The 27,498-nt window shown below is 47.2% G+C and overlaps 3 protein-coding genes across 3 annotated transcripts in view; all 3 read left to right on the forward strand.

The window, feature by feature from the left end:
* Nucleotides 1-1,079: 1,079 nt before the first annotated feature.
* Nucleotides 1,080-4,343, forward strand: rpl37 (ribosomal protein L37). Its single transcript, XM_084461553.1, has 4 exons — nt 1,080-1,104; nt 1,916-2,051; nt 2,692-2,776; nt 4,235-4,343. Exons 1-4 carry the CDS (start codon nt 1,102-1,104, stop codon nt 4,302-4,304), a joined length of 294 nt encoding a protein of 97 aa, XP_084317679.1. The 5' UTR covers nt 1,080-1,101; the 3' UTR covers nt 4,305-4,343.
* A 7,752-nt stretch (nt 4,344-12,095) lies between these two features.
* On the forward strand, nt 12,096-23,989 carry LOC311323489 (prostaglandin G/H synthase 1-like; the record flags this gene model as incomplete). The annotated part of the gene is made up of 10 exons (XM_084455728.1): nt 12,096-12,105; nt 13,025-13,141; nt 15,133-15,273; nt 16,400-16,543; nt 17,626-17,807; nt 19,684-19,767; nt 20,188-20,434; nt 21,243-21,529; nt 22,440-22,587; nt 23,637-23,989. The coding sequence occupies 10 exons, from the start codon at nt 12,096-12,098 to the stop codon at nt 23,987-23,989; spliced, it is 1,713 nt and encodes a 570-aa protein (XP_084311854.1).
* A 2,204-nt stretch (nt 23,990-26,193) lies between these two features.
* Nucleotides 26,194-27,498, forward strand: part of pdcl (phosducin-like) — an 8,123-nt gene continuing 6,818 nt past the window's right edge. Inside the window, exon 1 of the mRNA XM_084461549.1 lies at nt 26,194-26,238. The gene's annotated coding sequence lies outside the window, so the exon portion shown is untranslated. The remainder of the gene's footprint in view (nt 26,239-27,498) is intronic.

A 27,498-nucleotide genomic window follows, 5' to 3' on the forward strand; every position in this document is an offset into this window, starting at 1 on the left:
GACCAAAGTGCCCCGAGGACACAGCCTACACGTCCGAATCTCTCAAAAACTATATTTCCCGTCCCTAAACATTTCCTTAATTACACATCTTCCAGTAGCCTAGCTATAGGCTAGGCCTACAGGACGGATTTGAACTGGCCATTGTAAAACACTTTACTTTGCTCAAAATGATAACATTTTACAAAATAAAAATAATTACCAACTGATCGCCTATTGCAGCCCAGTAATGTGAATAGGCCTCTCGTAGGCTATGACCATCTAGACATGATGTGAGAATGACCGTTAATGTAGATAATAGGCCTGGGTTCTTTAAATTGAACCAATTTCGTTCACTAGGGCAACGGTCCAAGTCTCCTGCACTGTAAACGGTGGTATTGTTTTGAAAGAACATTCCTAAAGCCTACAGAAACATAAAACATAAAGTTCAGAAATTTGTGTTTGGTAGATAATTACTCTTACAACAGAATGCTTCTCTGCAATAGGCTACATTTTATACCTACCCTTGGAAATCCTGTTTATTTCCCTTTTAAATGGTGCTCAATCTGTAAGGAACATGCATTAGTGGGATGAACAGCTGAGTAGGCCTATGGGCTGTAGGCCTACCCATGAACATGTGATCAATCTTCTCTGCCAATAAACAGCTTATTCTGCTGTTGATATTGACTGTTTATTATGGAAGAACTAAATACAATGCATTTAGTATCCAGTTAAAAAAATGTAGGCTACCCCGTGACTATGTGGATATATAAACTGTTTATAATAAATAAAGTGATTTGAACTAGTTAAAGTAGTGGAATGGCAGCATATTGTGGCAAATAAAGAAATAGGCTAACATCCCAATATTATTTTTTAGGACTAACATTTACTGTTGATAGGTAGACTGCACAAATTCCTTCAATGTGTTTTAGTGGCGACGCCAGGCTTTGTTTTAGCAGCCAACCGTTATTGCAATAAAACATTCTGATTTTGGAGTAGGCTGATGGAACGGCGCTCATCGATTGACAGGACATATTTCGATGCTGCACCGGAAGTACCGCCGGAGTCATTTAACGCAACACAAATTCCTTTTCCGTCCTCTTTCCACATAGCCACAAGAAGAAAATGGTGAGTCGAAAAACATGCCGATATTAATCTGACAACATCTCTTTTATAAAGTGCTCATCAGAGCGGGGGATTCAGTGTTTAGCAAGTTGCAAAACATAATGATTCAATCCCACCGATATTGTTCATGTTTGAGTCTTATTTTGAGAATAAAAGGCCTTATTTGACCCATTAATGTCTGCTAGCTTAGCGGCGGCTAGCTGCTCCTGGTCACGTGAACTAGGTTGTGGTAGTTCGTCTGACGTCGAATTGTAATCTTGAACCACTCTGTTTAGTGAATATCGTTGGGACTATGGCTCATACTAGCTGCTAGGCTGTACTTGTATGTGTATATAGCTAGCTAGCTGTGGCTTGTGTGCTAGCTGGTTGTCTCACAGCTTCCTAGCCAGCTAGATTACCCGAAAGCCACAACAGTTGGGTGCTTCTAACAGTCCAGGTAGATTAAGCCCTGTTGAAAACCTTTATGGGCTCAAAAAAGCTCAACTGTGTTAGGAAAACAGCTATCTGATCTGCCTCTTCTATCAGTGTTTGTACCCAGCTAGCTAACCAGCTAACGTTAAAGGATGCCATGCATGCCCAGTGTCTTGTCAGTGATGTTTCAATACAAATGTCTGAACATATGAGTGTCAGTGATTCTTAACTTGTTGACTGAGACAAGACCACTTGGGTAGCAATATATCGGTTTAAGATGAACCACCCAGGTTTAAGATGAACCACCCAGGTTTAAGATGAACCAGCCAATCCATCACATTCCTGTAGCGAGCCAGGCTGAAGAGGCAGTTCTGACCCTCCTGTCTTTGCTGTGTGTCCACAGACGAAGGGGACGTCGTCCTTCGGAAAGCGTCGCAACAAGACGCACACTCTGTGCCGTCGCTGCGGCTCCAAGGCTTACCACCTGCAGAAGTCCAGCTGCGGGAAGTGTGGCTACCCCGAGAAGCGCAAGAGAAAGTGTGAGTATCCTCAAGTCCGTTGACGCGAGAGACGATGAAAATTGGCGTAATCCCACTTGGGAGGCGAGCACCAGTTAAGGTTGATCACTTCTTCAACCTGATTGGCTGGTCGCCGGGGGTCAGAGTGTGATGTTTAACAACTTTTAACACACGTGACCCCCATCTTACATTGCCGACGTCCCAGTACAAAGATATTTTCATCCAATGAAAGACTGCTTTGGGGGCGTCTGTTGGCGGGCGTCTTATTCATGTTTGAGATGCGCCCGTGTCCTCGGACCTTCTGACGTAGTCCATGTTCGTGTGGGACAGATTGCTGTTGGCCATTTGTTTTCTGTTGCCTTTTTAACTCGGCTTGAGTTGCTGGCCAGCCTCTAGTTACGTTTGCATGGATGGATTCAATTTGACTCGGAATCGAACAAGTGAATGCAGTGCATTGCACAAGAACGGTCACATTTTACTAGACTATTAGTGGACTAGTAGTATTAAGAGGATTAGTCTAGTATAGTTGTATTAAGAGGATTAGTATAGTAGTAGTAGTAGTATAGTAGTATTAAGAGGATTAGTCTAGTATAGTAGTAGTCTAGTAGTAGTATCACATAAGCTGTCTGCGTGTGTTGAGCCTCTGTCTTTGTCCCTGCAGACAACTGGAGCGCTAAGGCGAAGAGGAGGAGCACCACCGGCACCGGCCGTCTGAGGCACCTGAGGGTGGTCTACCGCAGGTTCAGGTGAGCACCCCACCCCGCGGGGCACAAACAAATACTCTGACTGCACATCCTTCCCTCCTCCCTCCCGTTGAGGAGACCCTGGTCTGGTAGGACTGGGATGGACACAGCTGCTTACAGGAGAGGAGGACTCGTCAGTCCAGCCATTCTGTGGTAGGCTGCGTTTGCAGAGTGTTCAGGTAGGACAGAGGTCTTCAGTTGGGGACAGTCCTGTCCCCTGAGCCCTGCCACCCAAAGCACTTGGAGGTGTGTGGATTGGACATGGGAAGCAAGCAACACTGTTTCATTTGCCAACTGAAATTGGACATAGAACCGTATTGCTTTGCCCTGTCATTCCGCCATATACTTCAACAAGTGTAGTTCCCTTGGGTCTTTTTCCTGGACTGGTCCAAGGTCAGTGTGCTGGGAGGATGTGGCAAAGGAGTTACTTAGTAGCAGGTCTCAGAAAGGCCTATGATTATGTATCAGACTCCAAGTAGATGTAAGTCAGGTAAGCTGTACTGTTGGTGCACTGTGGTAAATGTAGCACGCTTGGTACCGAGTATGAGTCCTAACTGCACCTGAAGTTGTAGGTGTTCACCGGTCACCACGTTAAAACCACCTGCTTCCTATCACCGGTCACCACGTTAAAACCACCTGCTTCCTATTGATCACCACGTTAAAACCACCTGCTTCCTATTGATCAAGTTCCCCTTTAGCCGCCGAAACAGCTCTGACCTGTCGACTTTTTAAAATAATGTGGAAATAATGAACCTAACAATATCTTGTCTTTTATAGCCGCTGCTATAACTAATAATGTAATTAACTGCGAGTAGTGTAATAACTCCCAATAATGCAATCAATTAAAAAATGTCTTTAATAAAAACCAATAATTCGCTTTGGATAAAGTATATGTAATGTAAAAGTAGTAGTAATGTACTTTGTGGGAATTTGCACTGTTGCAGCCTCAAAGACAATAACACAATAATATACACATTTACAGTAGATGCAAAATATCAAATACAAATATACAGTAGATACAAATATGTACAGAAATCAAAATGTATACCAGAGGACACTTTCAGAGGTGGAGTCCGTGCCTTGATGGGTCAGAGCTGTTTTGGCAGCGCGGGAGAGACTTGGACAGTATTGGGAAGGGGGGTTTAGTTCTGTGGCTGACGGGTGTAGTGACATGGCTAGACCCTGACCACGGCCTGGATGGAAACAGCTCATCCTCCAGCAGGACTGTCACAAGTCAGAGGATTCTACAGGCAGTGTGCTTACCGATGATGACCAATAAAAAAAGTCTGAACAAATGAGATAACAGTGATTTATTTTTTTTACTGAGGTAAGCTTCACTGTCCTGTCTTCTCCCTCTGGAACTTGCCTGTTTTGTAGCGTTTGTTCACAGTTAAACTTGATCTGACGCTTCCTCTGTGTGTCTGTGTGTGTGTGTGTGTGTGTGTGTGTGTGTGTTCTCAGGAATGGATTCCGGGAAGGCACCGCTCCTAAGCCCAGACGCGCTGCCGTGGCCGCCTCCAGCTCGTCCTAGACGACGCCCTGGCTAAATAAATGTGCTGTTGATAAAGTTTTATCCTGGCTGGTTTCTTTCCTGTAGTTCTGTCGCCCCGAGGGAAGTGCCTAGCACAGGGCTCCCCTAGCACAGGGCTCCTCCGAGGGAAGTGCCTAGCACAGGGCTCCCCTAGCACAGGGCTCCCCCAGGGAAGTGCCTAGCACAGGGCTCCTCCGAGTCATGGGATTTCTGGAATGTCATGGGATTTTAGTCATTCATTTTGGGGGCCTGGTCATGGAGTATCTGGGAATTTTGTCTTTGTGGCGTGTTTAAATTATAGTTGTGTGTGTATATATACACATATACCTACATAATACATATTTTCTATGTGAAGTTTATATAACAAAATATCAAATATAGCCGCAAACCGCAATGAGACAGGATCAGACGGGTGAGACTGACGGGAAACAAGGAGTCACATGACCTGAAGACGAGGAGTCACATGACCTGGAGGAGTGAGTGCTGCGGTCATCTCAGCCCAGCAGATGTTTTCACGTTTACCAGGTATAATGTTATATACCAGCTAGCAGCCAGAGGAGCTGTGTGCACCTTTAGAATGGGCACTACAGTAGATGGCGTAAAGTGTCATTCCACAAATCACAATTTTTAACAGAACAACTTGCTCTTATCAGACTTGATGGAGACGATGCCCAAGAAGGACCTCTGTGTGATGCTGAATTGCGTAAAGCATTCATAAAATACCAGCCTTGTTTGCTAAATAGCGCCACCTAGGGTCCAATTGCGGTGCCTCTGTGGCCTAGGTAATCATGGTCTAGTTTGGGCCTGCTGACTTTTAGCGTTTTAGTCCAGGACTTCAAGACTTATTCAAGCATTTCCAGGAAAATTATAATAAAACCAATAATTACAATCGTGTTTCTACGCTATTGCAGCTACTGTGTAGGACCCCTAAATATGGGAGAGAGACCTACCTGGTCTGCTCAGCACAAGGGAGATGAGAGAGAGAGACCCACCTGGTCTGCTCAGCACAAGGGAGATGAGAGAGAGAGACCCACCTGGTCTGCTCAGCACAAGAGAGATGGGGGAGAGACCTACCTGGTCTGCTCAGCACAAGGGAGATGGGGGAGAGACCTACCTGGTCTGCTCAGCACAAGGGAGATGGGGGAGAGACCTACCTGGTCTGCTCAGCACAAGGGAGATGAGAGAGAGAGACCTACCTGGTCTGCTCAGCACAAGGGAGATGAGAGAGAGAGACCTGCCTAGTCTGATCAGCACAAGGGAGATGAGAGAGAGAGATCTACCTGGTCTGCTCAGCACAAGGGAGATGGGAGAGAGAGACCTACCTGGTCTGCTCAGCACAAGGGAGATGAGAGAGAGAGACCAGCCTGGTCTGCTCAACACAAGGGAGATGAGAGAGAGACCTGCCTGGTCTGCTCAGCACAAGGGAGATGGGAGAGAGAGACCTGCCTGGTCTGCTCAGCACAAGGGAGATGAGAGAGAGACCTGCCTGGTCTGCTCAGCACAAGGGAGATGGGAGAGAGAGACCTACCTGGTCTGATCAGCACAAGGGAGATGGGAGAGAGAGACCTGCCTGGTCTGATCAGCACAAGGGAGATGAGAGAGAGAGACCTACCTGGTCTGATCAGCACAAGGGAGATGGGAGAGAGAGACCTACCTGGTCTGATCAGCACAAGGGAGATGAGAGAGAGAGACCTACCTGGTCTGCTCAGCACAAGGGAGATGAGAGAGAGAGACCTGCCTGGTCTGCTCAGCACAAGGGAGATGGGAGAGAGAGACCTGCCTGGTCTGATCAGCACAAGGGAGATGAGAGAGAGAGAGACCTGCCTAGTCTGATCAGCACAAGGGAGATGGGAGAGAGAGACCTACCTGGTCTGATCAGCACAAGGGAGATGAGAGAGAGAGATCTACCTGGTCTGATCAGCACAAGGGAGATGGGGGAGAGAGACCTACCTGGTCTGCTCAGCACAAGGGAGATGAGAGAGAGAGACCTGCCTAGTCTGCTCAGCACAAGGGAGATGAGAGAGAGAGACCTACCTGGTCTGCTCAGCACAAGGGAGATGGGAGAGAGAGACCTACCTGGTCTGATCAGCACAAGGGAGATGAGAGAGAGACCTGCCTGGTCTGCTCAGCACAAGGGAGATGAGAGAGAGACCTACCTGGTCTGCTCAGCACAAGGGAGATGAGAGAGAGAGACCTGCCTGGTCTGCTCAGCACAAGGGAGATGAGAGAGAGAGACCTGCCTGGTCTGCTCAGCACAAGGGAGATGGGAGAGAGAGACCTACCTGGTCTGCTCAGCACAAGGGAGATGAGAGAGAGAGACCTGCCTGGTCTGCTCAACACAAGGGAGACCTGCCTGGTCTGCTCAGCACAAGGGAGATGGGAGAGAGAGACCTACCTGGTCTGCTCAGCACAAGGGAGATGGGAGAGAGAGACCTACCTGGTCTGCTCAGCACAAGGGAGATGGGAGAGAGACCTACCTGGTCTGCTCAGCACAAGGGAGATGAGAGAGAGAGACCTGCCTGGTCTGCTCAGCACAAGGGAGATGAGAGAGAGAGACCTGCCTGGTCTGCTCAGCACAAGGAAGGTCTCTCCCCTTCATTATAGGTCATGGATGGACATTCAGCTTTTTAGTCAATAACACATCTGTTGGATGTCTAGATTTCTTTGAACGTTTTCTTTATAAAGTGTTACATGTGTGAAGTGTTGTAGCATTCTTGGCACCAAAAACGTCTGAGGTCACATCAAAGTTGACCTTTGACAACCAGAAGCTAAGTGGGTCCGTTCATGAGGATGGGATGGAAGTCACAGTGACCTTTGACCTCCAAAATGTAATGAGTTCATCTGTTGTTCACAGCCTGTTTCCAGCACACTGTTCTTTGCCATCGCCTGCTGGAGAGTCATTAAACAAGCTTAACTCAACCAACTCAAACTTTATTTATAAAACACATTTAAAACTTTATTTATAAAACACATTTAAAATGACAGACGGACCAAAGTGCTGAACAGGTAGGTGAAAAATAAATTACAACAATAACACTTCAAGACACAACCATACACACAAACACAACAATACCCACAAAGACAACAACACACACACTAGCCTGGGAGTCATGCTCAACTAGAATTGAAGGCCAGGGAGAAAAAGTGGGTCTTCAATAAAGATTTAAAAACATTGAGGGTCTGGGAGGATCTGATGTGGAGGGGCAAGATGTTCCAGAGCCGAGGGGCAGCCGGCGCAAAGGCTCGGTCACCTCTGGTCTGTAGCCTGGTCTTGGGCGTGTCCAGTAGCAGCTCCAGACCCCTCTGGTGTTAACCTGGTCTTGGGCGTGGCCAGTAGCAGCTCCAGACCCCTCTGGTCTTGGGCGTGTCCAGTAGCAGCTCCAGACCCCTCTGGTCTGTAGCCTGGTCTTGGGCGTGTCCAGTAGGAGCTCCAGACCCCTCTGGTCTGTAGCCTGGTCTTGGGCGTGTCCAGTAGCAGCTGGTCAGCCCACCTTAAGGCTCTGGCTGGAGTGTGGCGATGCAAGAGTTCAGCCAGGTAGAGGACCCAGACCATTTAGAGCTTTAAAAACAAAAAGCAGAAGCTTCAAATCAAGAGAGAGGTTACCCTGGAGGTGTCCTTTAATCTACCCCCTAGAGAGGTTATCCTGCCCAGGCCAGAGGTCTGACACCAGGCACACAGAGGTCAGTAGGTTGAACCAGGATGGCCAGGGCAGTAAAGAACATCTGAAACTCATCTCTCTGCTTAAGCCCTTAATCTCTATCACACTATCTACCTACACACACACCTATGTACCTACCTACCTCCCTACCTACCTACCCACCCACCTACCTACCTACCTACCTACCCACCCACCTACCCACCCACCCACCTACCTCCCTACCTACCTACCTACCTACCTACCCACCTACCTACCTACCTACCTACCTACCTACCTACCTACCTACCTACCTACCTACCTACCCACCTACCTACCTCCCTACCTACCTACCTACCTACCTACCTACCTACCCACCCACCCACCTACCTACCTACCTACCTACCTACCTACCTACCCTACCTACCTACCCACCTACCTACCTACCCACCCACCCACCTACCTACCTACCTACCTACCTACCTACCTACCCTACCTACCTACCCACCTACCTACCTACCCACCTACCTACCTACCTACCTACCTACCTACCCTACCTACCTACCCACCTACCTACCTACCTACTTACCTACCTACCCACCTACCTACCTACCCACCCACCCACCTACCTACCTACCTACCTACCCTACCTACCTACCCACCTACCTACCTACCTCCCTCCCTACCTACCTACCTATCTACCTACCTACCTACCTACCTACCTACCTACCCACCCACCCACCTACCTACCTACCTACCCACCCACCTACCCACCTACCTACCCACCTACCTACCTACCTACCTACCTACCTACCTACCCACCCACCCACCTACCTACCTACCTACCCACCTACCTACCTACGTACCTACCTCCATCCCAAGAAGGCGAGGAAGGAGTCTTCTCTCTGAGTGGAGGTCTCTCTGAGTGGAGGTCTCTCCCAGCGGAGCGCCAGAGCTCTGGGCTCTCTCTGATCCTGAAGATCAGCTGTGGGTCCACAGGGCAGCCCCACACAGCAGGGTATTTACACAGGGCAGCCCCACACAGCAGGGTATTAACACAGGGCAGCAGCCCCACACAGCAGGGTATTAACACAGGGCAGCCCCACACAGCAGGGTATTAACACAGGGCAGCTCCACACAGCAGGGTATTAACACAGGGCCGCCCCACACAGCAGGGTATTTACACAGGGCAGCCCCACACAGCAGGGTATTAACACAGGGCAGCCCCACACAGCAGGGTATTAACACAGGGCAGCCCCACACAGCAGGGTATTAACACAGGGCAGCCCCACACAGCAGGGTATTTACACAGGGCAGCAGCCCCACACAGCAGGGTATTAACACAGGGCAGCCCCACACAGCAGGGTATTAACACAGGGCAGCCCCACACAGCAGGGTATTAACACAGGGCCGCCCCACACAGCAGGGTATTAACACAGGGCAGCCCCACACAGCAGGGTATTAACACAGGGCCGCCCCACACAGCAGGGTATTTACACAGGGCCGCCCCACACAGCAGGGTATTAACACAGGGCCGCCCCACACAGCAGCCCCACACAGCAGGTCTTTACATAGTTCTCACAGATCACTGTGCATTATATATGTTTGTGTTTAATGGTCTATTTGTTCATCCTAATCCTAATTCAGTGAAATATGAGGTTATTCAATGTATATTTTGTTTTTGTGCATGGCTGTAAGACAGCGCACCATAGCATTTGTCGGGTTGTCACTCCCTCCCTCCCTCCCTCACTCCCTCCCTCACTCCCTCCCTCCCTCCCTCCCTCCCTCCCTCCCTCCCTCCCTCCCTCCCTCCCTCCCTCTCTCACTCCCTCCCTCCCTCCCTCTCTCCTTCCCTCTTTCCCTCCGTCCCATTGTTGACCTGCAGTTCTATGTTGCCACCACAAGAGGCAGTGGTCCCAGCACACCAAAATAAATACACTATGACATCACTCACTTCTAAGTTCCTCGGTGGTGTAGTGGATAAAGCACCTGACTCCAGATCAGGGGTTCAAGACCCCGGTGGGGAAGATTGTATTTTTAAGGAAATGTACAGTCTGTTTTGCAGATGAATTCACTGTGTCAACTGTGCCTTTTTTGTTTTGGTGTTGTTTTTAAAACTCTGACAAAGATACGGTCATATATTACTATAAATTGTCATTACTTAAAAAAAAAAAAAACATTTTACATGTAGCCTATGATGTATTTCTGTTGGTTTTCAAGATATGTGCTTGCAGTATGTCCTAAATAAAAGTCAGAAAGATCAAACATGAATAACATTTGAAGAACTCTTATTTTCATATGACTTGGATAGAAGGCCCAATACTGAGCATGGTGATTATAACACCACACCATCCAGTCCACGGTAGCCTCCTGCGGCAGGGTGGCGACCTCCTGTGGTAAGAGGGGGACATTACATTACAGGCGTTTAGCAGACGCTTTTATCCAAAGCGACTAACAATAATTGCATTTAACGTAGGAAGAGCCAATGCACTACTACTTGCCAGAACTCACAAGTGCATCTTCTTTCTAAAACAAGTGACTAAGAGCATAATCTAGTGCTGAAGGCAAAGTGCAAGAATAGCAATCTAAAGTACAGTGCAATATAATATAATACAATAAGTGCTTAGGAGGGAGGATTGTTGTAGTACTTCTTGAAGAGGTGAGTTTTGAGGCTGTGGTGAAAGATGGGCAGCGACTCTGCTGTCCTGACATCAGTGGGCAGTTCGTTCCACCCCTGCGGGGCCGGGACAGAGAAGAGCCATGACCGTGGGGTCAGGACAGAGAAGAGCCATGACCGTCTCTAGGGAGTTGCTCCCTTGTTGCCGGGTTCAGACTGGGTGGGGTGAGGCTTGAACCACATCTCATGCTCTCCCTGGAACAACCTCATTCATTCAAAGAGGTCATCACTGCCCCATGGGAGTACGAGCAGATTCCACTCCTAGAACAGGGTTGTGACATGGAGAAAGTTGAAACAGATGTTCTCTCGCCCTGTCTTACGCCAGAGGGCGCCAGAGACAAGATCATGTTATTGTCTAAGCAGGTATACAGCCTTCAGGACTGTAGCCTAGGCTACCTATGTTTTCTGTAAAGCACAAGTAAAAGGCTCGAGTCTTATCTGATGGTGTGCTTTTTCCCTCCTCTGAGACTTGCGTGACGCACGCCGGACAGGGATGAGGAGAGGGCGCATTACGCACGGAGTTCATACACTGCAGCGCTTACGCGCTCATACCGGAGACACCGGAGTTACATCCTGTCCGTCGCCGTGTTCCCGTTCCCGGTCGCCCAGACCTCACACCGACCCAAGAGGGAGGATTTTTCTTTACACACTGCATTTAGGATGAAGCGTAAGCAAAGAATTCGCTTGCATGGACTTATCGCTTCTTTTTCTTCATGTGTGCTTTTGCTACATCTGTTTGGGTTTTACGTGCACTCTAATATTAATCCTTCAACTTCATTTGGAATTCTTCAAGTATCGGTCTTAGGATCAGTGTGCGCGCTTTTCCTGCTGCTCCGGAACTGTCCTGGGGAGGCTGAAGTAACCTCTAAAACAGGTAAAGTAAACACGGATAACCTCGAGAAAATAAAGGGCTGGATCCTGCCTACTGGGGAGGAGGTTTCTCATTCATTCATGTTTCTCGTTCATTCATTCATTCATTCATTCATTCATTCATTCATTCATTCATTCATTCATTCATTCATTCATTCATTCATTCATTCATTTATTCATTCATTCATTCATCCATTCATTCATTCATTCATCCTGTCCCATGGACTCAGTTCTGTGTCTGTGATTGGGCCATCCTCTACTAGCTCTGTGTCCCGGTGTCTCTGTGTGGGTTTCAACCCTTCAGACCTTGTGGACCAGATGCATTCGTTTTTCCTGAGCTGTTCCAACTGATTTAGTGGTTGACTGCATGGATGTGGTTTTGAACATGGCAGAGAGGAGAGGAGAGGAGAGGAGTTGTGGAGAAGTGATGATGGGATATAGGAGAGGAGAGTAGGCTTCTAGGAGAGGAGAGGAGGCCTCTAGCAGAGGAGAGGAGGCCTCTAGGAGAGAAGAGGAGATGGGTTTGAGGATTACCTGGAGAAACTGAAAAATAGTGAGAGTAAGGTATGCCATAGAAAGCCCAGTCTCCTGGTAGCTCTGTGTTGAAGCATGTTGAAAGGTGAGTGGAGTGGAGGGCGTGTCGGTGCTTGAGTGGCCGTCTAGGACAGACTGATCTGAAACACAGACATGTGCACATCCTGTTGGAAACACAGCTTTGCTGAGGCGTAACTCCACACAATGTTCCTCGTGCCTTCTGGCCCTCACGGGGCGCTGAGGGATTACGTTCTTCTTCTTCTTCTTCTGCTTCTTCTTCTTCTTCTTAACTTCTTCTAACTTCTTAAGACACACATGTTCAGGCAGGCCTTTGGCCATCTATAACTCCTTGCTGCTCGCAATGTTCTGTTTTTTTCTGTTCTGTGTCGTTTTAATTTTGTCTCGTGTTGTATTGCCTTTGATTTTAATTCATTACTGTAAAGCACTCTGTGCATCCGTGCTGTGAAGAGCGCTATAGAAATAAAGCTTACTTACTTAGTTACTTACTTACTTACTTACGTTCTACACACCAACGCTGTTTGAGCGCTTTCTCCTGAGGAATGTTTAAAACAAACACTTTCATCCTTAAACCATAAATCAAGTGTGTAGCTCTGCTCCCTAAAGCTAATATACATGAACTCTGCTCACCTTGTTACGTCATCAGAACATCTATCACACGGGGAGAGAGAAAGAGAGGGTGTGAGAGAGAAGGGGTGTGAAAGGGTGTGTGTGTGTGCGTGTGCGTGTGCGTGTGCGTGTGTGTGTGTGTGTGCGTGCGTGTGCGTGTGTGTGTGAAGGCCTGGGTGCTTGTTGTGCTGTCGGTGTGGTTGTCCACAGGTGCTTAATTGCTCAAGAGCTCAGCTCAGTTCAATCCTGTCTGACACGTTCATAAACTGGTGTTCTCAACTTGCACTGACAATATGAATGTGTCTTTTTTTTAACCTGATTATCGTGGTGTTTCACCCGAACTAAGAGCGCCCTGCATGTTGTTCTCGTCTCCACAGTCAACCCCTGCTGCCATTTCCCGTGTGAGAACTCGGGGGTGTGTGTGAGGTTCGGCCCAGACCGGTACCAGTGTGACTGCACGCGCACCGGCCACTACGGAGAGAACTGCACTATCCGTGAGTCCTGCTCCCTCTGAGACGCCGGGGGACCAGTCATGGCAGAGAGACTCTCTCTCTCTCTCTCCCTCTCTCTCTCTCTCTCTGGGATCACAGAGACCAGCTCTCCTACCCGCTTACCCAGTCCTAATACTGTCTTTTTATTAGTGAACTCACCGAGGAATGTTCATGACGTCTGCTCTTTCCTCGGGAGCAGCCTGCTAGGGTTAGTGAGGGCAGAGTGAGGGCAGCCTGCTAGGGTTAGTGAGGGCAGAGTGAGGGCAGCCTGCTAGGGTTAGTGAGGGCAGAGTGAGGGCAGCCTGCTAGGGTTAGTGAGGGCAGAGTGAGGGCAGCCTGCTAGGGTTAGTGAGGGCAGAGTGAGGGCAGCCTGCCAGGGTTAGTGAGGGCAGAGTGAGGGCAGCCTGCTAGGGTTAGTGAGGGCAGAGTGGAGCAGCCTGCTAGGGTTAGTGAGGGCAGAGTGAGGGCAGCCTGCTAGGGTTAGTGAGGGCAGAGTGGAGCAGCCTGCTAGGGTTAGTGAGGGCAGAGTGAGGGCAGCCTGCTAGGGTTAGTGAGGGCAGCCCTGCTGTTAGTGAACTGAACAACGCTATCACACTGACAGATACTCTGCACTACCACTCTCAGATAGTCTGCTCTGCCTCTCACACACACACACACACACACACACACACACACACACACACACACACACACAGTTTGAGGATGCTTGGGGAATGAGGTAATGAATCTTATTGTTCAAACTTGTTCGTCCATTCTGAGTACCCAAGTCTATCCAACACTTCAGATCTAACTGAGCTGCATCAGCGCGCAACTATTGTTCACCACATTCTCATTAGAGGGGAAAGAATGCAGCCCCATTTATTCAATTTGAGCTCCTCTCTGAGACCTAGAACAGACTAGAGTCGGTCTCTGAGACGTATAACAGGCTAGACTCGGTCTCTAGACCGACTGAGGAGGACTCTGAGGACACATTCCAGCAAGGTGAGGGGGACAAAGAGAGACAGACACATTCCAGCAAGGTGAGGGGACAAAGAGAGACAGACACAGATGTGATGGGAGTACCGAACATAGAGAGAGATAGACTGAGATATGGTGGGGTATATAGAGAGAGATAGAGATATGGTGGAGTATATAGAGAGAGATAGACTGAGATATGATGGAGTATATAGAGAGAGATAGACTGAGATATGGTGGGGTATATAGAGAGATAGACTGAGATATGGTGGAGTATATAGAGAGAGAGATAGACTGAGATATGATGGAGTATATAGAGAGATAGACTGAGATATGGTGGAGTATATAGAGAGAGAGATAGACTGAGATATGATGGAGTATATAGAGAGATAGACTGAGATATGGTGGAGTATATAGAGAGATAGACTGAGATATGGTGGAGTATATAGAGAGATAGACTGAGATATGGTGGAGTATATAGAGAGATAGACTGAGATATGGTGGAGTATATAGAGAGATAGACTGAGATATGGTGGGGTATATAGAGAGAGATAGACAGAGATATGGTGGAGTATAGAGAGAACCCTCTGTACTCTCTAGAACCCTCTCTACAAGTACACATCTCTAGAACCCTCTCTACAGGTACACATCTCTAGAACCCTTTCTACAGGTACACATCTCTAGAACCCTCTCTAGAACCCTCTCTACAGGTACACATCTCTAGAACCCTCTCTACAGGCACACATCTCTAGAACCCTCTCTAGAACCCTCTCTACAGGTACACATCTCTAGAACCCTCTCTAGAACCCTCTCTACATGTACACATCTCTAGAACCCTCTCTACAGGTACAGGTCTGTCTAATGTGGCACATGCATCCCAGACTACCAGCTCAACTGGTTCAGCTTGTTGTGCTCTGGTGTGGAAATGAGTCAGGCCTAACTTCAAAATCACTCAATGGATTTGAAATGAAACATTCAATATGTGCTTTAAGTGTAGAGGAAATGAATGAGTGTGTCTCTGGTCTGTGTGTCCACCACAGCGGAGTTCTGGTCCTGGGTCCGGCAGCTCCTGAAGCCCAGCCCAGATGTGGTCCACTACATCCTGACCCACTTCCCCTGGCTCTGGGACATCATCAACCGGACCTTCCTACGGGAGACGCTCATGAGGCTGGTTCTGACAGGTCTGAAGCTCTCTGATCCGGTTCTGAAGCTCTCTGATCTGGTTCTGACCGGTCTGCAGCTCTCTGATCCGGTTCTGACCGGTCTGAAGCTCTCTGATCCGGTTCTGACCGGTCTGAAGCTGGATCTGGTTCTGACCGGTCTGAAGCTGGATCTGGTTCTGAAGCTCTCTTCTCTGGGGGATCGGTCACATGTTTGCTCCTCAGCTCAGTTCAACTAGGACACGTCTACAGTAATCAACCAGCAATGATACATCCATCCCATAATAACACACCACACATACACACTCACATACGCAAAAGTGAATGTATCATGTATTTTCACCTAATGTGATTGATAATGTATGCTCACTCAGTCAATTAAATTGATTTATTTAATATATATTTATTTTAAATATTCACTGAGACAGTAAAAGCAGTGGTGTAGTGGAGGGTACATGGAGGTATACAGAATAGACCCACGTCTTTATCCATGGACCCACAGTAGACACACTTTTTTATCCATGGACCCACAGTAGAACCACCTCTTTATCCATGGACCCACAGTAGAACCACCTCTTTATCCATGGACCCACAGTAGAACCACCTCTTTATCCATGGACCCACAGTAGAACCACTTCTTTATCCATGGACCCACAGTAGAACCACCTCTTTATCCATGGACCCACAGTAGAACCACTTCTCTATCCATGGACCCACAGTAGAACCACCTCTTTATCCATGGACCCACAGTAGAACCACCTCTATCCATGGACCCACAGTAGAACCACCTCTATCCATGGACCCACAGTAGAACCACTTCTTTATCCATGGACCCACAGTAGAACCACCTCTTTATCCATGGACCCACAGTAGACCCACTTCTTTATCCATGGACCCACAGTAGAACCACCTCTTTATCCATGGACCCACAGTAGAACCACCTCTTTACCCATGGACCCACAGTAGAACCACTTCTTCAAACACCACTAATGTAAAAACTAACATGTCTGCTACAGTATTCACACCTCTTTACTCACCACTACACCCCTGCCTTAAAGGGATGTTTCCTTCTGTTAAAGGGGATTGCTAGTGCTTTGTGCAGGGTCATTTTCCTAAACCCTTTAATGGTGACCTTTGCCCCTGGCAGCCAGGTCCAACCTGATCCCGAGTCCCCCGACCTTTAACTCCCGGTACGGCTACCTGAGCTGGGAGTCCTACTACAACACCAGCTACTACACCCGCATCCTGCCCCCCGTGCCCCGGGACTGCCCCACGCCCATGGGGGTCAAAGGTTAGTCAGCTACTACACCCGCATCCTGCCGCCCGTGCCCCGCGACTGCCCCACGCCCATGGGGGTCAAAGGTTAGTCCTGCCGCCCGTGCCCCGCGACTGCCCCACGCCCATGGGGGTCAAAGGTTAGTACTACACCCGCGTCCTGCCGCCCGTACCCCGGGACTGCCCCACGCCCATGGGGGTCAAAGGTTAGTCATCCTGCCCCCCGTGCCCCGGGACTGCCCCACGCCCCTGGGGGTCAAAGGTTAGTCATCCTGCCCCCCGTGCCCCGGGACTGCCCCACGCCCATGGGGGTCAAAGGTTAGTACTACACCCGCGTCCTGCCGCCCGTACCCCGGGACTGCCCCACGCCCATGGGGGTCAAAGGTTAGTACTACACCCGCATCCTGCCGCCCGTACCCCGGGACTGCCCCACGCCCATGGGGGTCAAAGGTTAGTCCTGCCCCCCGTGCCCCGGGACTGCCCCACGCCCATGGGGGTCAAAGGTTAGTCCTGCCCCCCGTGCCCCGCGACTGCCCCACGCCCATGGGGGTCAAAGGTTAGTCCTGCCCCCCGTGCCCCGGGACTGCCCCACGCCCATGGGGGTCAAAGGTTAGTCAGCCCATGATGCCCAGATTTGTGTGTGTGTGTGTTGGGAGTGATCTCTCTGAGGCAAGGCAGATCAAACCTAGTGTGTGTGTGTGTGTGTGTGTGTGTGTATGTGTGTGCGTATGTGTGTGTCTGTGTGTGTGTGAGTGTGTGTGTGTGTGTGTGAGTGTGTGTGTATGCGTGTGTGTGTGTGTGTATGCGTGAGTGTGTGTGTGAGTGTGTGTGTGTGTGTGTGAGTGTGTGTGTGTGTGTGTGTGTGTGTGCGTGTGTGTGTGTGTGTGTGTGTGAGTGTGTGTGTGTGTGCGTGTGTGTGTGCGTGTCCGTGTGTGTGTGAGTGTGTGTGCATGCGCGCGTGTGTGTGTGTGTGTGTGTGTGCGTGTATGTGATTGTGTGTGTTACTGTGTGTGTGTGTGTGTGTGTGTGTGTGCGTGTATGTGAGTGTGTGTGTGACTGTGTGTGTGTGTGTTGACCCCTCCTGTGCTGCTCCTCCAGGGGGGGCGGAGCTCCCGGACCCCGAGGTGTTGGTGTCCAGGCTGCTCCTGAGGAGGCGCTTCAGGCCGGACCCCCAGGGAAGCAACCTCATGTTCGCCTTCTTCGCCCAACACTTCACTCACCAGTTCTTCAAGACCTACAACCGCATGGGGCTCGGCTTCACCAAGGCGCTCTCCCACGGAGTGAGTCTGTCCAGCACGCCGTCATTCACCACTAGTCTGGTCTTTAGGGCCGGCTGTAGCTCAATCGGTAGAGCGGGTCGTTCAATGATCGAAGGGTCAGCGGTTCGAATCCCAGCTCCGACTGTACACATGTCAAGTGTCCTTGAGCAAGACACCTAACCCCAAACTGCTCCCAGTGAGCAGGTTAGCACCTTGCATGGCAGCTACTGCCATTGGTGTGTGACTGTGTGTGTGAATGGGTGAATGAGAGGCCATTGTAAAGCGCTTTGAGTGCCGCTAAGGTGGAAAAGCGCTATATAAGTGCAGTACATTTACCATTTAAATCAAATCAAATAAAATCAAAATGTATTTATAAAGCACGTTTAAAACGACAGCAGTCGACCAAAGTGCTGTACAAAGTTGGATCCTGGGTAAAAACATTTATCAACAAAGCATCATAAGCCCTGTTAGAAGGCTATTTACAATCATATACAACGACCCATAATATTTTTTGGGACAGTCTGTGCACTCTTGAGATATTACAGCTCATTGCTCATGGCACAGCTAAGTACACAATATATAAACGCCCATAGAGACCCATGATCTCATCAGCTGATGGTTCTCTACGAGGTGCCGGATCTGATCAAACAGGTCCCGTCCAAATCTCGGAGGTGCTGGATCTTATTACGGCACAAATTAAGCCCCGCCCATAGACATCCCTGGTGTGCTTAGCTGTGACATGAGCATTGAGCACTAATTCACGCACACACAGACATACACCAGTGTTTGCCATGTCTCTCCTATGATGTTATTAGCCTCTCTTACTTTGAAAATGTAATTTAATGTAATGTATTGCTCTATAAATGTTCTTAGCCGGTAGACAAACATACTCCAGGAGCTTGCTCCATCGCCTTGTTGAGAGGGTTCAGGGAAGAATTTTTACAGCTCACTTATCTGGCCCCCGGGTGATTACTGGTTTTTTTTGCTTCCCTCTGGAATATGTAGGGGTGGGTCGTATGCCCTCCTCCCTTGTTCTCTGTAAAGCGCATTGTGTTGCCTCTGGGTATGAAATGCGCTATACAAATAAAGCTTTGATTTGATTGATTTGATTTGATGAGCAATGAGCACTAATACCTCCAGAGTGCAAAGTCTGTCAATCGTCAAGTCTGTCAACATGTTTATACGTATCGTTGTATATGATCATAAGCAGCCTTGTAGCAGCGCTTTTAATACCAAACCGCTCTTTTAACACGGACTCAAATCAAGGACCAAACACCATCATGTTTATCTGACTAGTTCCAATGCAAATTGGACCAATGTAGTTGTATTGATACAATGTATCTGTTGTTGTCACATGATTTCTGTTTTGTATTTCCTACTCTCTCTTTCACTTGTTACTTTTTTTTTTACAGGGACAGTGCACATTGATTAATATATATTATTAATACTACTGCAAATGGACCAGAATTAGCCAGATACTGTAGTTTTCTACTGTAGTCCCGGGGCAAGTTATTATTACAACATTTAAAATGACAGGACAGACAGACAATAAGGATACAACATGACAAGGGCACCTGAGGCAACCAACATGTAACAGGAACACCATCAAACTAACAGAGGAATGTGAACAGACAACATGGAAAAAACATTCTTCACACTCTCTCCCTCTCTCTCTCTCTCTCTCTCTCTCCCTCTCTCTCTCTCTCTCTTTCTCTATTTCTCTCTCTCCCTCTCTCTCTCTCTCTGCCTGTGTGCGTGCGTGTGTGCGTGTGCGTGCGTGTGCGTGCATGTGTGTGTGCGTGTGTGTGTGCACGTGTGTGTGTGTGTGTGTGTGTGTGTGTGCGTGTGTGTGCGCGTGTGTCTGTGTGTGTGTGTGCGTGTGTGTGTGTGTGTTCAGGTGGATGCGGGTCACATCTACGGAGACAACCTGGCTCGTCAGCAGCAGCTGAGGCTCCATCGTGACGGAAAGCTGAAATACCAGGTGAGCAAATACCAGGTGAGCAAATACCAGGTGAGCAGATACCAGGTGAGCAGATACCAGGTGAGCAGATACCAGGTGAGCAGAGCAGAGCTGAAATACCAGGTGAGCAGATACCAGGTGAGCAGATACCAGGTGAGCAGATACCAGGTGAGCAGATACCAGGTGAGCAGATACCAGGTCGAAGTCCAAGTCAAAAATGAGGCCCTATGTCCAAAATCCCTTTGTGGCTTAGAGACTGTTGGGAGACTGTTGAGACTGTTACCTTAGTGCCAAACTGCGTGTGTGTGTGTGCGCGTGTGTGTGTGCTTGTGTGTGTGTGTGTGTGTGTGTGTGTGTGTGTGTGTGTGTGCACAGTGTGTGTGTGTGGTATTTGACCGCGTTTTTGTAATGTCTCCTCTAACCACGCCCCTCTCCCCCCAGCTGATTGGAGGAGAGACGTACCCCCCCACGGTGGCCGAGGCCCCCGTCCAGATGCACTACCCCCCCGGGACGCCCGCGTCCAGCCAGCTGGCCATCGGTCAGGAGGTGTTCGGCCTGCTGCCCGGCCTCAGCCTGTACGCCACGCTGTGGCTGCGCGAGCACAACCGCGTGTGTGACGTCCTGAGGGCGGAGCATCCCACCTGGGACGACGAGCAGCTGTTCCAGACCGCGCGCCTCGTCATCATCGGTGAGACAGCAGATATTCTGGGTACCGTGTATAATCCAGTCTGGTGAGACAGCTGTTATTCTGGGTACCGTGTATAATCCAGTCTGGTGAGACAGCAGATATTCTGCAGGACCGTGTATAATCCAGTCTGGTGAGACAGCTGTAAATATAATCCAGTGTGATGAGACAGCCTTTATTCTGGGTAGCGTGTATAATCCAGTCTGGTGAGACAGCAGATATTCTGGGTACCGTGTATAATCCAGTCTGGTGAGACAGCAGATATTCTGGGTAGCCCCCCAAATGAAGATATTAAAATTCAAAGACATTACATTATTGTGGCAGATGAGTAAAGCATTGAATATACATCACAAAAGGTGGCTTTAGAAGTCAATATATTGTTTTAACTAATTTTTATTTGCAATATCTTGTTGTCTTTTCCATGTGACAAATCAATCTGGGCAACATATTCAGCGTGCGCCAATACGTCTTCTTTCTGGTTGTTGTTTTGTGTCGTACAGCTGGTGGGTTTTCTAAACTATTGTGCCTCTTGATGGCGGCTTGTAGCTGCTTGGGAGAATCAGTCTGAAACTTCCATTAAGACCTTGTTTTTTATCATAGCAATTGACCTGCAGTCCATAGCCGATTTCGCCCATTTATTTAATACATTTTAATTTATTTAAATGTTTAGCATAATTAATTGCACTAATTAACGTGTTGTTATTATATTATTATATATTGACAGCCCTAGTACTTACCAGTATTGCGTTCCCATGGGGCGCTGGCTGTGCTGTTTAGTGAACCTGCTTGGTTTCCCCGCGTCTCTCCCCAGGAGAGACCATCCGCATCGTGATCGAGGACTACGTGCAGCACCTCAGCGGCTACCTGCTGCAGCTCAAGTTCGACCCCACCCTGCTCTTCGGCTCGCCGTTCCAGTACAGCAACCGCATCGCGCTGGAGTTCAGCCAGCTGTACCACTGGCACCCGCTCATGCCCGACAGCTTCCTGATCGCCGGGGACCAGCTCTCCTACCCGCAGTTCCTGTTCAACACCTCGGTGCTCACGCACTACGGCGTGGACACGCTGGTGGACGCCTTCTCCAGGCAGGTCGCCGGACAGGTACACAAGCGGACGCTGTGTTCATCTATTTGCCCAGACAATAATTTAAACCTTTAATTAAAAATACCTTCAAAAATCATGTCACAGCACAATGCCTTTGCATTAGCATTTTTATTGGTGGTTGCAAAGTGATAGCATGTACGGCTGATTTGTTTTTAGTTTTTTTAGTTTTAAACTTTAGACTTTTTCTGTAGCGCCACCATCAGGACTATTAGCCCACAATGCCAGTTGAGGACTTCTGGCACAGGACTGGACCTATAGGACTGGACCTGTAGGACTGGACCTATAGGACTGGACCTATAGGACTGGACCTGTAGGACTGGACCTATAGGACTGGACCTGTAGGACTGGACCTGTAGGACTGGACCTATAGGACTGGACCTGTGTGCAGAGTCTGGTGATTTTTCATGCGTGGGAAGTCAGACTTTCTGGGAAGAAGATTCAGAATATTGGGAAATACAAGAGGGTCCCTAATAAGAGATGAAGATAAGAAGTCAAATAAAATAGTGTAAAAATCACAGTTTAATAAAATGTTGTACTGGAGATATACATTAAAAAAAAGTAAAAAAAAAAAAATGCAGTAGCCTGCAAGTGCAAAAGGAGCTACAGTACTAAAGCTAAAGCTAAAGGGAAGAGATAAGTTTTTAGCTTTCTTTTAAAACTATTTAGATGTTGTGGGTGTTGGTGGAGGTAAATGTGTCTATCAGGCTGGACAGGTAGTCAGAAACTCGACTGTATTTTGTCAATCTCGACTGTCTAACTAACCCACGTGTCTCGCGCCAAAAAACATTGCTTCAAGCCACATCCATTGTGCTAGTTCTCTCTGACAGGGATCTAATTTTGAAGGTGTCACGTTGCAAACATAATTTCATTTCCTTTCATCTTTTCATGCATTTCCTGTCTCTCACAGATAGGTGGAGGCCATAACATCAACGCTGTGGTGACCCAGGTGTCTGTGAAAACCATAAAGGAGTCGCGCCATCTGCGCATGCAGTCCTTCAACGCCTACAGGAAACGCTTCAACCTGAGGCCCTACACTTCCTTCTCTGAATTCACAGGTAGGCTTTAGGGAACTCATGTTGTGCTACTAGTGCAGCGCCACTGCTGCTGCAGCTGCTGCTAACATGTAGCTGTGATGCATGATGGGACATATTGCAACATCTAACCATTTACTGAAATATATTTAAAAAATCCCCATGGAAAACATTAGTTGTAATATATAGAACCATAAAGAATTTACTGAAATATCAATAAGGCCCCCCATAGAAAGCCAGTGTTGTAGCCAAGACGAAGACATCGAGTCTGCTGTCTGCCTGTATCAGCTGCTGCTAACATGTAGGTGCTGTAGTTAGCGAGCTAGCAAGCTGCTATGACATTGTGAAGGATATACACGGCGCCGCAGCGTCCCCTGGCTGCACTTGCTTGGGTCCTTGCCTATTAACACCATGGTTAACACGCGCCCGTGCTGCTCGGAAACCATCTCTCGAGAACGACTCATTCAAACAACTTCACACGCGAACGTGCACCTCCCTAGGTCCTGAGCAATACACCTTCCAAATATGAACTTCATACAGTGGCCAGTTGTCAAGTAAATCAGATTACAGACACACAGACACGGAAGCAGGAATCCCTGCCGTTGTAGGTAGATATGTGTATCCGCCTTGAATGTACATTCTGTACATATTTGCAGCTGGGTGCTAGCTTACCGCCTGAGACATGGTCCACAGAGGTTTGAGTTATGAGCCCATGCAGGTTGTCAAAGCAGTATTAACGTTGCCCTGCGTATGCTGTGGTGGTTATGGAGCATGAGGGAACACATGACTTCACTCGCATTCCTGAGGTAGAGCTTCCTGTTGAGCTGTCCAAACACTGTGGTAAAGAACACACGTCCAAGCTTCTATTTAAGTCACAGTCCCAGAGCATTGCGTTTCATGTGGTTACCTGTAACTTGTACATTCGGCCAAATAAACATCCTTGAATAAACAGCTAACAATCAGTTAACAGCTTCTAGGGGTCATGAACTCTATGTATATTTTCATTGGCAGGTTGCCAGGTTCAGGATAGTACATCCCCCCCTCCCGCCTCACTGATTGTTATCTTTATGTAGGTGAGGAGGAGATTGCGCGACAGCTGGAGGATTTCTACGGAGACATCGATGCTCTGGAGTTCTACCCCGGCCTGCTGCTGGAGAGGACACGCCCCGGCGCCATATTCGGAGAGAGCATGGTGGAGATGGGGGCCCCCTTCTCCCTGAAAGGACTCCTGGGAAACCCCATCTGCTCGCCGGAGTACTGGAAGCCCAGCACCTTCGGGGGCCCGACGGGGTTCGACATCGTCAACTCGGCCACCCTGAAGAAGCTGGTGTGCCTCAACACCCGGACGTGTCCCCATGTGGCCTTCAGTGTCCCCAAGGAGGACCGGGGAGGGGAGGAGTCTGGGACAGGAAGTGATGAGCTTTGACATGCTCCACACTTGGGCACGGTGGACATCTACAACAGAAAAAATAGATAAATAGATACTGTTACTTTACATTATTTGTGTCAAGTCAACACACAGTACATCTGTGAGCATACTTTCTCAGTCATCGATCAATGGATCCATTGCAAGATCAAAACTTCGCCTACTGCCACGACAATAAGGTGTTGTCTTCATTGGGTCAATAGAATTATAAGTATTGATTTGATTTTGCTCAAGAGTGAAGACATCTCACGCCTTCTTTGGCACAAACTCGGGCTACCCTAGCAGTCTCTCCCTCACTGTAGGCCACTCTAGGTAGAGGTGACCTGCTCAACGACGCCTCCTGGCAGTTGGTGTGCGACACTGCATGAGAAGACGGTTTCACCGCCATGAACAGAAATAGAGGCTAACTGACTGTATCCGTCTGTCGAGGACACTGGACATTTGTAGTGTCTGTCTTAGCTGTCTTAGGTGGTGTGGACATCTTAGGCGTAGGTACAGTGGACATGGTCGTCTCGTGGCTGACTAGTGCAGAACAGTTTGCTGCTAAACATGTCTATGTTTACAGAGAAGGCTGAAGTGTTACCTACTTGTGTGTGTGTGTCTGTACCTCAGTGTCTCTGCCAAATCGTTTGTAGGCTGTGTTGTGAACCTCCCACTGTGCGCCTTCAGTGTAATGAAGAATGAAAGACTACAGTATGGAAACAACCACACACTCATAATGATGCCGGATGCTTCAGGATGCATTAACGAACCCCTCCAGACTTCTCTGGTTCCCACAGATTTAAATGGATCTGAATACAATGATGTCTGAAGCTTTTATTGTGGATGGGTGCGACTAAATTCCTGTCTGCACATCTGATATGCTCACATAACTGGCACCACACGGCAGCTTCACAGGGCCACTGTTACTTTTGGCACAAGGTGCATTGTGGTCTTAGCTTGGCTCCAGCCCCTGAATCTGAATTTTATAACTGCGATTCAGGGTCCTGGAAAATTTCTCATCCAATGTAGTTTAATATGCTTTGTTTTGGAATCATTGCTTCACATAGCCTGGGACCTATTGAAAAAATAGATGATTTTTGCATTAAAATATTAATATATAATAGAAATGGCACTAAAATCCAATAATCTGAACTGTGCCCAATAGAGGCCAATATCTGGTGGTGATTTGGAGTGACTGGGTCATGTGAGTTGGGCGCTATTGAGAAAAAAACAGATGACTTTTGCATTAAAATATTAATATAAAATAGGAATGGCACTAAAATCCAATAATCTGAACTGTGTCATATCTGGCCAGGGTAGTATTAATATTCTGTGTTGTTTTGAAGTGACTGATAAAAACCACATCAACCCAAAGCAAGTCTGAGAGCCATTCCTGCTAGTTCACAATGGTTAACTTTAACTAGCAGGAACTGTAAACTGTATTACAGTGGTTACACTAGCTAACTAGCACTGACAAGTTCAGTCAGTTTCAATTATTACACTTTTGTAAACAAGTAAAACCAGCAATTAACTGTCAGGATCTTTTGTGAACAGTTAACATTAGCTAGCTAACTTAGCTAGCACTGACAGGTCCAGTAAACCTCAATTTCTACACTTTTCTGAACATGTTTAATAATATATAATAATAATAATAATAATAATAATACATTTTATTTGTAAATGCACTTTACATCGAATGAACAATCTCAAAGTGCTACAGATCGTAAAAACATTTAGAAAAAAAAGAACACTTCATAGGGCTAAAGCTAGCATACAAAGAACCTTAACAGAAAGCTGTCTTAAAAGGTTTTCTTAAAAACAAAAAGCTTTCTTAAAAAGATGGATTTTAGGTCTTTTTTAAAGGCACCCACAGTCTGCGGAGCAGAAAGCCCGCTCAAAAACCAATTACCTGTCTGAATATGTGGGGAAGCAGTGAAAGGCAAGCTCTGGACATTTACTTGTTATCTATTTTCAGACTTTTTGGGGCAGCTGATTGTGGTCTTCACGTTGACCTAACTGATGAATTCGGCAGCAGATGACAGTCCATAATGGCGGACACGCTGCATGAGCACCCTCTTCAGGCGGGTGCCAGAATTTCACCCAAGTGTACCCTCTTGGCATTCATACTCTTTGGTAGTAGACCTACATCCATAAGGAGAAGTACAGTAGTAGACTAAGCAGACAGTAGTAGACTAAGGAGGCAGTAGTACACAGTGGCTGACGGAGCACTGAAGAGATATTTCTTGCAGCTAGCTGGTGACATCGAGGTAAGGTTAAGATCATTCCAAAGTGATCTTAGTTTAGATCAACCGGTTCTCTTCTAATAAAATCAGTTTGGATAACTAGATAATTGTGATGGCAGTTAAATCACAGACGTTGTTAAATTAGACAAATCATATCTGGACTAATCTGCTAGGTGATGCTAGCTATGCTACGTTAGCATGGTTAGCTACGTTAGTGAACGTGAATGTTCTAGCTACTAGTGAGCTAGCCACCCATACATTGTGTTAGCTAATGTTGGCTAATTCAGGATTGACACACGTTTGCGTCTTTTTAGCTTTCTAGCTAAGTTTCATTTTGTATTGGATGTTGTAACAAAATGCTCAGCTAGCTAGCCTAGGTAGTTAGCTAGCCCTAGCTAAACATATGGTGCGTTCTTTTATAACTGGGAGGTGCAAATTGCGACTTGCTACTAGGAATGATTAAATAAAACCGCATGAACTCGCACTTCCTCGTCGCAAATTCGGATATGTTTCTCAGCCCCCAGTTGCTCGAATGCACTAGATATAACTAGGTAACTGTGATATAATGGTATATAGATATAACTAGGTAACTGTGATATAATGGTATATAGATATAACTAGGTAACTGATATAATGGTATATAGATATAACTAGGTAACTGTGATATAATGGTATATAGATATAACTAGGTAACTGATATAATGGTATATAGATATAACTAGGTAACTGTGATATAATGGTATATAGATATAACTAGGTAACTGTGATATAATGGTATATAGATATAACTAGGTAACTGTGATATAATGGTATATAGATATAACTAGGTAACTGATATAATGGTATATAGATATAACTAGGTAACTGTGATATAATGGTATATAGATATAACTAGGTAACTGTGATATAATGGTATATAGATATAACTAGGTAACTGTGATATAATGGTATATAGATATAACTAGGTAACTGTGATATAATGGTATATAGATATAACTAGGTAACTGTGATATAATGGTATATAGATATAACTAGGTAACTGTGATATAATGGTATATAGATATAACTAGGTAACTGTGATATAATGGTATATAGATATAACTAGGTAACTGTGATATAATGGTATATAGATATAACTAGGTAACTGTGATATAAAGGTATATAGATATAACTAGGTAACTGTGATATAATGGTATATAGATATAACTAGGTAACTGTGATATAATGGTATATAGATATAACTAGGTAACTGTGATATAATGGTATATAGATATAACTAGGTAA

The sequence above is a fragment of the Borostomias antarcticus genome, assembly GCF_949987555.1.
Source record: "Borostomias antarcticus genome assembly, chromosome: 2".
Classification (NCBI taxonomy): Eukaryota; Metazoa; Chordata; class Actinopteri; order Stomiiformes; family Stomiidae; genus Borostomias; species Borostomias antarcticus.